Raw genomic sequence first — 13,685 nt, 5'->3', positions numbered from 1 at the left:
CTTGACCCAACGTTACCCATGTATCTACATTCCTTGGTGGTGGAATACATTGTTCCCAGCACATTGGAGTACCGTGCATCTCACTGCATCCCGCAGAATGCCACTTCTGCAGTCACTCCCACTCCATGCTGGTACCTTCATTTCAGCAGATTGTCTAAACTCGTGGACCGCCACATGATCAGTAAAGAAGTGTGCTCTTCCCCCATGTTGCACCCGTACTTTGGAGGGGTACTGCATGGAATATTGCAACGCCTTATCACACAGGGCCCTCTTAGCAGCTGTGAAGGACATGCAGGCTTTCTGGACCGCCTGCGTGAAGTCCGGATAAAAGGACACCCTGCTATTCCTGTAGGTGAGGTCTCTTAGTTCTCTTGCCCTCCTCAATATCATATCCCGGTCTCGATAGTTGAGCACTTTCGCTATCACCGGAGGCGGGTTCTGGCCTGGTCTGGGAACAATCTAAGAGATCCTGTGCGCTCTCTCCACCAAGAACTGGGGGGACAGCGCCGGCTCCTGGAGGACCTGCTTGATAAAAGTTTCCTTGGACTCTTCCATGTTCTTCTCCAGCACTGTCTCTGGGATCCCTACCAACCTTATATTATTTCTCTGCGACCGCGCCTAGAGATCTTCATTTTTGTCTCTTACAGCTCTCACTTCTCTCCTCAACTCCTGCACTGCTTGCATGGTCACGTTGCTGGTGTCCCCCAGGACGCCAACTCTATTCACCTCTGAGGTCCTGCTGCTCTCTTTTGTCGATGCACTCCTGCATCCTGTCCACCTTGTAAGTTAAGGCAAAACAAGACCATACGTCGCCGTATAGTAACCCCCAGGATGCACTCAAAAAGGGTCCCTCCGAACCCACAAAGACTTGAACGATATATTGTTCTGGGACTTCGCACCACGTCAAAGCCGCCACTCTACTTTTATATAAGGCTAAAATTTCAAAGTATATAGGCAGGTATTCACAAAATCACACTTTAAATGTCCATATGCTTCATATGGCTTCTTGCTCTGTTTCCAAATGAGACAGTTACAATTTTGAAAAGACACAGGTAAATTGCTTCACGTGACTTCTTTGCAACTGTACGTCCAAATAGGCTTCAATAGGTTTTCTTATATGGCTAACGCGTTTCGGATTGGAAAACAATCCATCTTCAGGGCATAAACAGCCTAAATGTTCCAAAATCAAATCCACTCAGGGAGGAGCACCTGTGAGAGTACAGACATGTTCCCATTAGGACACTATCCAGAACCAAACAAAAACCATTGACAAAACCTACTACAAGCATCTCCCCATACCAACCTTAACGTGTGGCACAATGGAAAAACATCTCCCAACACAGACCTAATAAAACAAAATCCATAAGAAACAAATGAAATTTAGGTAGTGCTAACCATATTCTCACTTACAGCAAAACACCAAGTGCTAATAGTAATGCCCCAAAATAAAAACTTCACACCTTGTAGATGAAACTCCAAAACATCCCAGAAGGTAAAAATAACATAAACCGACCACAGACTACAATGCCCATAAGACACCACAGTTCCCCCTAGTCCCATGCTCTCAATACCATGTAAAATGAATCAGGAAAACAACACCAGGGGAGGTAATAGAACCTAATGTGGTTAAAATATAAAATCACCACGTACCGGAATGACCGGACCTCTGCTTACAAATCAAACCACAACCGTGGTCATCACTCGCCTGTGTCAATAGAAACACAACAAGTAGTTCACAACGTTAAGAACCTAACCGTGAACCGACCGCATAAGTCAATACAATACGTGCCGCAGCTGGATAACAAGTCCACTTACCAATTAAAGACCCGAAACTCCCTAGATTCAAAATCCAAAGTTCCTACGAGTCGGTAGCCGCACACAACGGCCCGACAGATAGGATCGGGTTCCTGGTGAGAGTGCGCATGTATAAATGGCATTCACTAACGGGTTCCGCCGTGAACGACCGAACAATGAACGTATGTACGCCATCTTGGATAGGTAAGTGAAAGAGACCCTGTCCAGGGTGCTGCGCAGGAGCCCAACCCACAATAGACCCCGTGAAGAGTCCAAAGCGACTGAGCAGCCCCGCACTGCTCGCTCAATTCAAATAAATGACCAAGCAGAGGGGGAAATAGGGCAGATCAGCAAGATCTGCCCCAGTCCCCAAGCTAGTCATCGGGCACAGTAACTTAAAACAGCAAAACGAAAATTAAGAGTGACCCAATGGGCAAAGATGTCAATTTAACAGTGACCCAATGGGCAAAGATGTCTGCACTCCAACAGGCTCACCCCATGTACATGAATGAAATCAATTCGGTTATTCAAAAAGAAAATTTAGGATAAATTTGAAATTCCCAAAGGTAAAAATGCAAAAAAGTAATGCATGCAAATAGCAGTACAGAGAGTTTAGTATATACATCAAAATTCTGCGTGTCAAAATGCTCTGTATTCATCATTCAAAAGGACAACATATTTAGCAATAACTTCTCAAAGATGACTGCTATTACACACAGCCATGTACCCCGTCAATTCAATAACACACATACATCAAACACAAATCAATTAAGACTGCTACATTTTCTCATCCTGTTACATTTCACATCATCACAAAAAATAAAACTGTTAACAGATAACAAATCCAATTTCAAATAAAACACATCAAATCAAATTCAACATTCATGCCTCTAGGGCTCAGGCAGTCCAATAGATCAATCCACATGATCTCCCTTTGAAGGAGCTTTCTATGAAGATCACCCCCTCTGGGGCTCGTCTTAACTTGCTCAAGGATTACACATTTAAGCTGAGCTACAGAATGTCTTGCTATGTGAAAATGATTTGCCACAGGAGATTTTGGGTTATTATTGCAAATGTTTGATTTATGCTCAGACCAGCGTGTTTTCACCTTCCTAGTCGTTAACCCCACATAATACAGGCCACAGGGGCATTTCAGTCCATAGACCACGTTTGTGGCATCACAGGTACACAAGTGTTTCAACCAAATTGGTTTGCCAGAGAGTGGGTGTGTAATACTGTTCCCTTTAATTATGTTGCCACAATGCGGACAATTCTGGCACGGAATCGTGCCCTTGTGCGTAATCTTGGTTGTGGGTTCCCGAATTTCAGCCTTTATCAAGCTAGATCTTAATGCTTTATTGTTCCTGTAGGCAAATTTAGGTGTTCGGGGAAATAATAGTTGTAATTGGGGGTCCGTTTGTAGCATCTGCCAATGATTTTGGATTATCCTCCTAATTCGTGCACTCTGGGTTGAGTATGTAGTCACATACACCAGATGGTCATCTGTTTGGGTCGGTTTAAGAGTTAGCAGGGTTAACCTTTCTATAGATGTCCTTCGGGAAATATCTTTAATAGATGTCGCATCATACCCCCTCGATATAAACTTCTGTTCCAATGTAATTGATTGTCTCTGATATTCAGATGCTTCCGAGATGTTCCTCCTGTATCTCAAAAACTGGCTCATTGGGACACTCTCAATCGTTCTCCGTGGGTGGAAACTGGTAGCTAATAGCAGACTGTTTCTATCTGTTGTCTTGGTAAACACTCTCGTTGCCAGCCTGTGTGTCAAGGTGTAGATCTCAATGTCCAAAAAATGGATCAGTGATTGGCTAGTTTCAGTTGTAAAGCGAATCCTCGGATGCATTTGATTCATCATCTCGAAGAATGCATTAAGTTCCTCTGCTGGTCCTGTCCATATCCCAAATATGTCGTCGATATATCTCACATACAGGGATAAATGTTGTTGCCATCTTGGTATGGATAATACATGTTCATGCTCCAGATAGTACATAAATATGTTGGCATAACATGGGGCCATGGCTGCCCCCATGCTCCTGCCGGAAGTTTGAAGAAAGAATCTCTCACCAAATTTAAAGAAATTGTTATTTAGGACCAGTTTGAGAAGTGTTAGAATGAAAAGAGGGTCTCCCTGACAGATGTCAGATCTTAATAGGATCCATTCAACAGCTTCTAAGCCTGCAGCATGTACAATGTTAGTATAGAGGGATGTGACATCCATTGTGAAGAGGATATCCCGTCCGACTTCAAACTGTAATTCTTGTAGTTTCTGTAGAAACTGCATAGTGTCCCTCAAGTATGTAAAAGTATTCTGTATCAGGGGCTGTAACAGTTTGTCCAAATACTGGGACAAAGGTTCCAGTAAGCTATTCGAAGCAGCCATGATTGGTCTCCCTGGGGGATGCAAGAGTCTTTTATGTATCTTTGGTAAAATATGAATAACCGGTGTTATAGGATGCTTATTTTCCAAAAAAATCTGTGTCTTCTCTGATATAACACCTCTCACCACTGCATCGTCAAGCGTTTCCTGGATTAAGTGTAGAACCTGTGCTGTAGGATTAAAGGGAATTTCCCTATAAGTTTCTGGATCTGCAAGCTGTCTTTCAATTTCATTAATGTACTCCTTTGTCCATCAGGACCAACGCTCCTCCCTTATCCGCTGGTTTGAAAATAATATCGGTATTATCCAATAGGTTCCTCAGTGTCTGTTTTTCTCGCACCGTAAAATTACCATATCCTCTACTTTGAAAGTGTAATTTCCTGAATTCACGAAGAACAGATTTCTCAAACACCGACACCGACAGGATGTGATTCTGGACCGGTGGGTTAAACACACTTTTAGGTTTGATTTCAAGGAATGTCGGAGAGCTAGATTGGTCCTGGTTATCGTCCTGCCCCTCAAAGAAAAGCCGCAGCTTCATTTTACGCAGCAGTCGAAAGAAATCATTTTTTTCTTTCAGAAAAGTACTATTACTTTGTGGGGACAAATGACAGTCCCTTACTCAAGGCCTGTAGTTCTAGACGTGACAGAGGATAAGAGGATATGTTCACTATTAGCTCTTCTTTTGTAGTTTCTTTCTTTGCAGGTTTTTTCTTACTCCCTCGTCTGATAGGTCCTTTTCTAAAAAACGGGCTCTATCCGCGGTTGGTGGCTCTTCGTATGGAGTGACACTGCCTCCTGCTTCCGTAGTTGGAGGAGTTTCCAATTCCGTACTGGATGCTTCAGATGTCGTGGTTTCGTTGCCAGTTGGTCCCGGTTTTGGTGTATGGCCCGGGTACGGTTTGCTGGGGCGATGGCCGTAGTACTCCTGCCACGTGTACACAATGTCAAGTTTGTAATCCAATGTATCTCGTCTAAACTTCTTGATTTTCTTGGTCTCCAATTCCTGCTTATACTTCTGTAACTTCTGGTTAGTATCATCCAAAACCTCCTGGAGTTTAACGGCCGTAAGACCTTTACTGAGTGATGATTTTAATCCTTCGATATCCTCGTCCAAGGTTTTCAAATTCTGAGCCAATTCCTCGATGGTTAACAATATCAAATCCAGTGAACACTTGATATGATATGATATGATATGATATGGTATTTGTAACGCGCCTATACACAAGTGTTTCAAGAATTTGTTGAGTGTTGAGAATTTGATGCCACCTTTTGACAAAGGTGGGATTCTCCTTACAGAGTGTTGGTTCCAAATTCACCCTTATTCCACGTGGAATCCTCTGTGTCTTGAAATATTGGGCTAAAGTCGAGGCATGTAGTTTCTGATTAATTAACCTTGTAAGTTAAGCCATCCAACTTCGTGTTGATGGCTGCAAAGCCGGAGCACATCTCGGCAAGGACCACACTCAATTCTGAAGCCGGGGGGTCCCCACTCAGTCCAGCCTCCTCACCCGTCGGGGACTGTGTTGCTGCCATCGCAGGGAGACCTGATGCAGTTGTTGGCTGCCCTATGTGTCCCCAAAGTCCTTCTTTCTGAAGGAATGGTAAACGGGTTTGCCTTTTCCCCCCTTTCGCCATAAAGTCACTGCACGTCCTTCCACTCCCAGGCCGGGGACTCGGTGCAAAGGTGTTATAACCGGGGCGCCTCCGTTCCCCTTGTGTGTCTGCGCACCTCACCTCTGCCAAGCTGAACTCTACTAGGGGAAACTCAGGCCATAACAGAACCCTCTTGTAGCTGTGTTCTCGGGCCGCAGCAGGCCCCCCACCTCCTTAGTTCTAAACAGCGCACTCTCCACCGTTTCTGCCCGGCCTAGGGCCGCAGTTATTGATGGCTCTCACCATTCCGCTTACACGCCCTTCATATTCCCGCACCCCGTGATGGGTAAAGCTAGGGAGCAGTCGCCTTGTGATTATCACTGTTGCCTTCTTGCTCCAGTCCGGTTGCCCTGGATCTGCGCCCAGTGATCACCTGTGTCAATCCTGCGGTTGCGTGAGCTGGTGCCTTTCCTGAGTTTAGCTGCGTTTTTTCAGATCTCTGCCGCCCCCTCCAATACTGGTGTAGGAGTGTGCCCCAGTTCCACCCGCTCGACTGGGCACAACATGCTTATTGTTTTCTCAACTGGGATCGGGGGCGAGCCCGCCAGACCTCAAAATAAGTGTTCTGCCTTCCCCCCAGCCGCTGCTTAGAGGTCTCCCCTGATGTCACTGAGGGCCATTTATTCAGTGGATCCTTCCCGCAGATCAGCCCTCTCTCTATCTGTGATCTAAGCAAATGTCATTGCCCCTTTCACTCCTCATTGTATATGTACCATGTCAAAATGACCTCCAGGGGTTGGATGCCACATCTCACCCCCCTCTGTCGCATCTCCGAAGTGTCCATCACCCTGCTCCTGGGTCCAGCCTGCAGTTGTGCCCGCTGGGCGTTCCGACAGCTTCTGCCCGTCGTCCTCAAATCTGATCGGCTCTTGTCCAACAGTCTTTCCGGGCTGTCAGCAGCCCCGGGGCCCTCGACACTGTTCGCTGGCTTTTTTGAGCTGTGGCAGCAAGCACTCCCACACTTTTCTCTATGGGCGCCTCACAGGCCCGTCGGTGCCCTTGCGCTCCAGGCTAGGCAGCCAGCCCCATCCAGCACTTGAAGCACCTCTACCAGTGAAGGGGCCCGAGGGAAGGAGAGACCTCAGTCTGTGCCCCTACGCCCCTCCGTGCCCGTACTCGGCCCCAGCCCCTCCAATGCGGATTGCAGTTATCGGTCGGCGCAGATGGGAGGTCCCCCTCCTCCTCAATGGGGGTCCGCGCTCCCCCCCCAGGTGGGCTCCAAACCTCTGGTTCCCGTCAGCCCAGCCCACGTTGCTCCACAGGCTCTTGGGTGTCCCGGCTCAGCCCACCGGCTCTCCCTAGGCAGTGCCTCACTGAACGTCCTCTGCTCTGCCCAGTATACAGCAACCCAGTGTTCGCCACCAATCTCAGGTTGCAACCGTTGCTGCTGATTATCTTCCCCCGGTCCACCTCCTCCTGCTGCGAGTCGCGCACAAGCACTCGGCGCCTGAGCTACTGAGCCGCGCTTCCGGGCCCAGCGCACTCCCTGCACACCTCCACGTAGCTGCTGTTCAGGGAAGCGGAAAGTAACCAAAACGCAAAGGCGTGACTCTCGGGTGTCCCGCAGCACCTCCACCGATTCTCAGCTCGTATTATTCCCGTTGGGTCTGCTTAAATCCTCCTCCAACTCAGGGCCTCTCTGGAGCTCACATCAGAGCGGCCATCCTGGTCCTGGGCTCTCTAGTGCCCCCCTTTCCTACCCATTTGTATATATTTGATCCCAGTGCACCTTATGCCTAAAATTAACCTAATATCATGAACTGTTCTCAAGCGAACACAAGGCGACTGCCACTGAACCAGACCCCAGGAGGCATGAGTTTACCACCACTGACTGTTATTAAAATAAACCATGCAAGCGAGGCTTACCTCCGGAGCTGCCGCCTGTGAGGGTGCCTTCCTGTGCTGCAATGGGATGGCTCCCAACGAGCATGACCTCTGCCAGCGCAAGTCACGCTACTGAGCCTGCCTTCTTTTTATTGGTTGCCTCGCACCAGAAATCCCCTTTCTGGTTAACCCCCCACTGCCCACCGGTGTGGGACTATGCAGCTCAGCTGCTGTCTGCCTGCAGAAAAGAGTGCCAGTGCCGAAAAAAGAATGCCAGTGTTGGCCACCTTGCATAGATCACCTTCAAAACTCTCCCATGGAGGACCTGACTAATACTCTAGAATCACTCAAATATACCTCATATTCTGATGACATCCAGCCAGACTCCATCCCCAAAACACTCCTCACAGAAGCACTGCATCCTTTCCTGGCTATCACCAATGCATCCCTCACCAAAGGAAAATGTCCCACTATACTCAAAACTGGACAAATACTCCTACAAAAACACCTGGAACTAACGGCCTCTGTACTATTGCCCCATCACCCCCTTCCTTTCCTAGACAAGATTCTCGAAAGAGCTGTAGCCTCTCAACTTCAAGCACACATTGACACCTCCTACAGGCCTACCCATATGGCTTCAGAACCAGATGCAACACAGAGACTGCCACCACCCAAGCAGAAGACGATGCGCTCTGCCTCCTGGTACTCCTTAATCTCTCCACAGCCTTTAACACAGTGGATCATGAAGCCCTCATTGATATACTAGACAACTGCATGGTAATTCATGAGACCGTTATGCAATGGTTCACCTCGTACCGAGAAGACCGGCATCAATTCATCTAGATGGATACCTCAGGATCACACACACTACCCATCACCTGCAGAGTCCTACAAGGATCCATCCTTTCATCCCTGATCTTCAACCCCTATGTGCAGTCCCCGGGTCTCCCCTTGCCAGCCAGAACATCCACATTCATCAATACGCAGATGATATTCAACTCTACCTCAAAATTTCTTCCAACAAAAACATCCACCAACTCAAGGCCTGCCTCACCAACATGGATGTGCAGTGCATACCTTAAACCGAACCCCATCAAAACAGAATTCCTCCTCCTCTTCAATAACACCAAACACACCGAGATCCAGCCCTGGCTGTCCATCATGAACTGAGGTGGCTTCGCCCCACAGTTGAGACTATGTGCCAAGTTCTAGCGGTCCATGTTGACAGTAAAAACATACGTAGGAAAAACCCCACGATATAGCTTATTACCATTGTTACCAACTAGCTCGCTGGGGAAAATCAAGCCCTTCCTTACAGACAATAACTTCCGATCCATAGTACATGTCCTTGTCTGTTCTCAGCGGAATGGTCAAACCGCGCAGCTTACCGGCCTACCCACCTCCACTGTGGCACCAATGAGAAGAGTCAACCATGCTGCAGCCCGTCTCAATAAAAGCCTCCGCAAATATTTCCATGTTACATGCACATGTCATTGACTGCACCTACAAGCATGCATTGCCTTCAAGACCAGCTGCATCATTTACAGAGTTGGCAGCTTGCAGAATCCCCCTACCTGGCCATTACAGTCACTATCTCTGGTGGCCAACACTCCACAAGAAGCCAGGACCGGGGCAGATTAGAGCTGTGAAAATGGAAAAAAGAAACAGGAAACAGGCTTTCTCGATATATGCCCAAGGCTGTGAAACCATCTACCCATCAAATTCGGATTCACACCCACACTCATGCCATTCAGAAAGGAGCCCGAGACCCTCCTCTTCAAAGAGCAGCTCCTTCATGCAACGTAATGCCCTAATCCCACCTCCACTTGACCCCACCTCACCCCCAATTACTGTTTTTTATGCTGAACCCATGTTGTAACATTACCCCCAACGTGTAACCATTTAGCCTTTGATATACAGCGCCTGGCTGCTTCTCAAATATAGGTCCACAATCAATGAATACCAAATATTAAATTAAATAAATAATGCACACCATTTTTTGTTGTTGTAACTAATTCAAATACGTTTAGAAGACAATCGGGCTTCGCTGCATGGCGGTTGCCACCACATGCCAGGTTACCAGAAATGTTTTCCTGAAGGTTGCTCAGAAACTCTAGGGTGCTATGAACAATTTTAGAGCTTTGTACAATTATTTCAGGGAGGTGGTAATAAGAAGATGTTTAGCCAGTCAGGGGTGATGCTGAAATACCACAAAAATATGGCAGGGTTAAACACAATGTGCTAGCCTACAGCTTACAGTTGTTGTGTCCTTTAATGCATTAAAAGGCCAGCTTTTAACTGCCACAGTTAATCACATACTGGCAATGGCATGTCAGTTTCAACAGTGCTATGTCAGTGTTGCTGCCAACAACACTCTGCCAGTGTTGCCCCCAATCCAATTGTGTTGCTGGTTTCTACGTTGCCCAAAACAGTGTTATGTACATCTCAAAGGCATGCCAGTTTTGCATCAGTAAAAAAGATAGTCTTGCTGTGTTGGCACTTACCCTGAAAGAATGTGATGCCATTATCAGCAACGCCATTGCAGTCCACACCCGGTAAAACTCATTGGCATGCTGGCTTGTATACTGGCCTCCAAGACATTGTGATGCCACTCTCAACAATGCCATGCCAGTGTTGCCACAGTAAATGTATTGCCATACTGGTATCTGCATTGCCCCCAAGAAATGGTGTGCCAGAGTTCACCATCCTATGCTAGTGTTGTCCCATTGTTGATTAGAAGGCAGTCTTAACAATCCCATTCCAATGTTACTCCAGTAATCATAGTGTCTGCTGGTGTCTACCCTGAATCCAAATAACTGCGATGCTAGACTCAACAGTGTCATGGAACATGTTTCCTTATTAAAATGCAGTGTCAAGCTGGCATCTCCATAGCTCCTCGAAATTTGTGATGCCAGTCTTCACCTAGAAAACACACTTTCATTGCCATCAGAAAATGTTGATGGTAGTGGCAATATTGGGCCATCGCCACTTCCTCTGAGAGACACACACACACACACACACACACACACACACACACACACACACACACACACACACACACACACACACACACACACACACACACACACACACACACACACACACACACACACACACACACACACACACACACACACACACACACACACACACACACACACACACACACACACACACACACACACACACACACACACACACACACACACACACACACACACACACACACACACACACACACCCCTTTACCTTGCAGTTGCCAGCCCTGCAGCACAGTGCCTCTCATCTGCGTTTCCCAGGCAGCAGCATCCCTTCTGTAGCCTCTCCCTGCCCCCCTGTGATAGTGCATAGATTAAACAGGAATCCAGAACAGAGGTTCTCAATCATGTCTTTCGTTGATACTGCCTCCTCTGTGCATCCCCCAACACCCCTCAGGGGAGCCGACATCTTAATTCTGGCCATGTGCTTCTACTGTGTATTCCAGGTGAAGTCAAACTTTGCGAGATCCAAAGCAGCCTATGGACTAACGTGGGCAGCGCCACCATGCGAGTGTCAAGGCAGATCGGCCTGCGACTGCCCAAGTGTGGCTGGTTGAAGTTTGCACCCATTCACACAAGGGCAAATGGCCATGTGTGGCAGATCTGTACCTGGATGCGCAGTCAGGCTAGACAAGGCAGACCTGATGAGCACTCAGCGTTAAAGTTATGTGCTGCAGTAGCTATGCAACGTTGAAGCTGCTTGCTTTGGTGTACATGAAAGTGTCCATATACAACACACGGGTGTATATGAACCCTTTAATTTACACCAAACAAGGCTCCTTGTGGTACTCCTCCAGTTTAACAGCACCCAAAGGGTACCGTATTTGTGCGCATGTTTAGCGCACATATTAAACTGGCGGATTGCCACAAAAAGAGGCTTCCAAAAAGCCAGTTTCCGAATGTGGCGGTTGCTAGGTTGGTTTCCAATACATGCCAGCAATCGCCACATATATTCCGAAATTGGCGCATTCCTTCCGACTTTGGAGGAATGCGCCACCTTCAGAATAGGTCTTAAGTACCGAAAAGGTCTTTAAGCCTTTTAACGTCCTTAACGGGACTTAACACCTACATGAGAATATGGGCCTCAGTTGTGAAATAAGTGCAGCGCTTTTCATGTGAATGTCATCTGTACTAAGCTTCTTTCTCCCGCATTTGTGTTGGAGAATACGCACGCTCTGTTTCCTGGCATGCAGCACATACTGTATGTTCTCAGACAACGCCCACTCATGTGAATGAGCAATCACCGCCTAGTGACGACAGCCGGTGCCGGTACACACAGTAACCCAGTGGCACAGATGAAACCAAACCAGCTGCTAGGGTACCAAGAACTGCTTTGGTATTTGTGCCCAGCAGTGCAACACACGTACCTGTTAAAATGATGCCAGCGAACATCCATGCGCAGAGAAAAATGTTCCCAGCAAGAGGATTGTAATCTGTGGTGAGCTTTCCCTGAGCCAAGGTAAACAGGATCCCAAATATCTGAAAAAGAGGATTTGAAAGGAAAGGTAAGAGGAGTCCACTACTGCGTCACGAGAAACACTTCAACGCTGGCCGAGTTGGTGGAAGTACAGCACAAAACATGGCGCAGGACAAACAGCAGTGCCGCTACTGCAAGCTGCTGACATACAGTTTATTTCAGGACAAAGGGGGGTATTCATCCATATCATCAAGCAGATCAGGTTTCCTAATGGCCCCCAGAGCTTCGTCTATTTATCCTCATAAAGAGACATTCAGAGTGACTGAAAATCACATGTTGGTGGCTTGTGAGCTGCAACGCGTTCACATCAGTGTAGGGTAAAGAAATGGGGGAGGGGGGTAGAAAATCTCTATTTCAAAGGACTGATACACTCAAGCTATGTCCGACCTTCAGCAGAGCGCATCTTTTAAATGGAGACGGGGCGGGCTAGGGTGGCAGAGGCTTATAACTCCCAGTGAGCCTACACTGGCATGATGTCCCGAGTATTTCAGACTTTCCAGACCTAATTTACCAGACTTCTTCCGGGGGAGCCGTCACTGAACAATAATGATGCTTCTAAGAGGCCCCAGACACCTCAGAGTTCGAGTGATCCTTCTGCGAGTCTCCCCCCACAGCAGGCTGTGTAGACTTCACTGGTTGGTGGAAGTCTTGGCTTGACTCAAGCAGAGGTCGAAGTGGGCGTCAGCGGTGCTGCTGTACTTTTTACTTTTTAAGGTTCACCGTTACTATACTTTCATTTGAAAAAGAAACCGTTCTGGGAATGGTTTAGTTTTAAAATAAAAGTGTAGGAAGAAGTTGAAGCTTGCCCTTTAGTGCACTCCAGTGAACCTTCCCTTGAATAGCAGGTGTGTTTGTTTGGGGGTTTTGATTGTGCATGGGAGGGGACGTGGTGATGGGGTTTGTGGGGAGCGGGGGCAAGCCTGCAGGGAACATTAAGTTCCACTACTTCTTTTCGTACACTTCGCCCACTGGTCACTCAAGTGGGGGATACAGTCTGCTTCATCACCAGAGGGTCCAGAGGGTCCCCATCAACTGCCGCATAATAAATTCAGTACCAAGTCCAAGTGTCTACCAGAGAATGAGTGCAACACTTCAATGTGGCAACTGCCTGCACTCCAAGAGATTGGGTAGCCCCCAAGTCGATGTATTAATGCAACCATGTGACTGGTAGCGGAATTTCCCATTCCACCTCAAATCCCATACTTAGTCTGAGCACCTGCATCGTTAGCATGCCGAACCTGGGCCCACGTTTCGCAGCACAGAAGATGCACACTCAAAGAAGGATTATGCAGCACCTCTGCTGGCCCCTGCAACACCTTTCTGACGGTGCAGCTTTGTCTGGCATCTGGTGGACGCGGACTTCTCCTGAGCAGAAGGGAGAGGAACACGCTATTCCATCCTATGATCTCACAGGCACAGATGAGTCACAAACCCTAAAAGATCCCCCCCCCCTTCCCGGGAAAGCATTACTGCCTAGGCCATGAGCAAATCAGCACAA

At 47.5% G+C, this 13,685-nt stretch overlaps 1 protein-coding gene across 1 annotated transcript in view; it reads right to left on the bottom strand.

The window, feature by feature from the left end:
• The window catches only part of FLVCR1 (FLVCR choline and heme transporter 1), a 379,457-nt gene that overhangs the window by 42,248 nt on the left and 323,524 nt on the right, over window positions 1-13,685 (bottom strand). The window contains exon 8 of the mRNA XM_069608541.1: window positions 12,078-12,189. Within this exon, the coding sequence (XP_069464642.1) occupies window positions 12,078-12,189 (112 nt within the window). The remainder of the gene's footprint in view (window positions 1-12,077; window positions 12,190-13,685) is intronic.

The sequence above is a fragment of the Ambystoma mexicanum genome, chromosome 4q (assembly GCF_040938575.1).
Source record: "Ambystoma mexicanum isolate Mex_15411 chromosome 4q, UKY_AmexF1_1, whole genome shotgun sequence".
Lineage (NCBI taxonomy): Eukaryota > Metazoa > Chordata > Amphibia > Caudata > Ambystomatidae > Ambystoma > Ambystoma mexicanum.
This window is presented reverse-complemented; position numbering and strand designations above follow the sequence as displayed.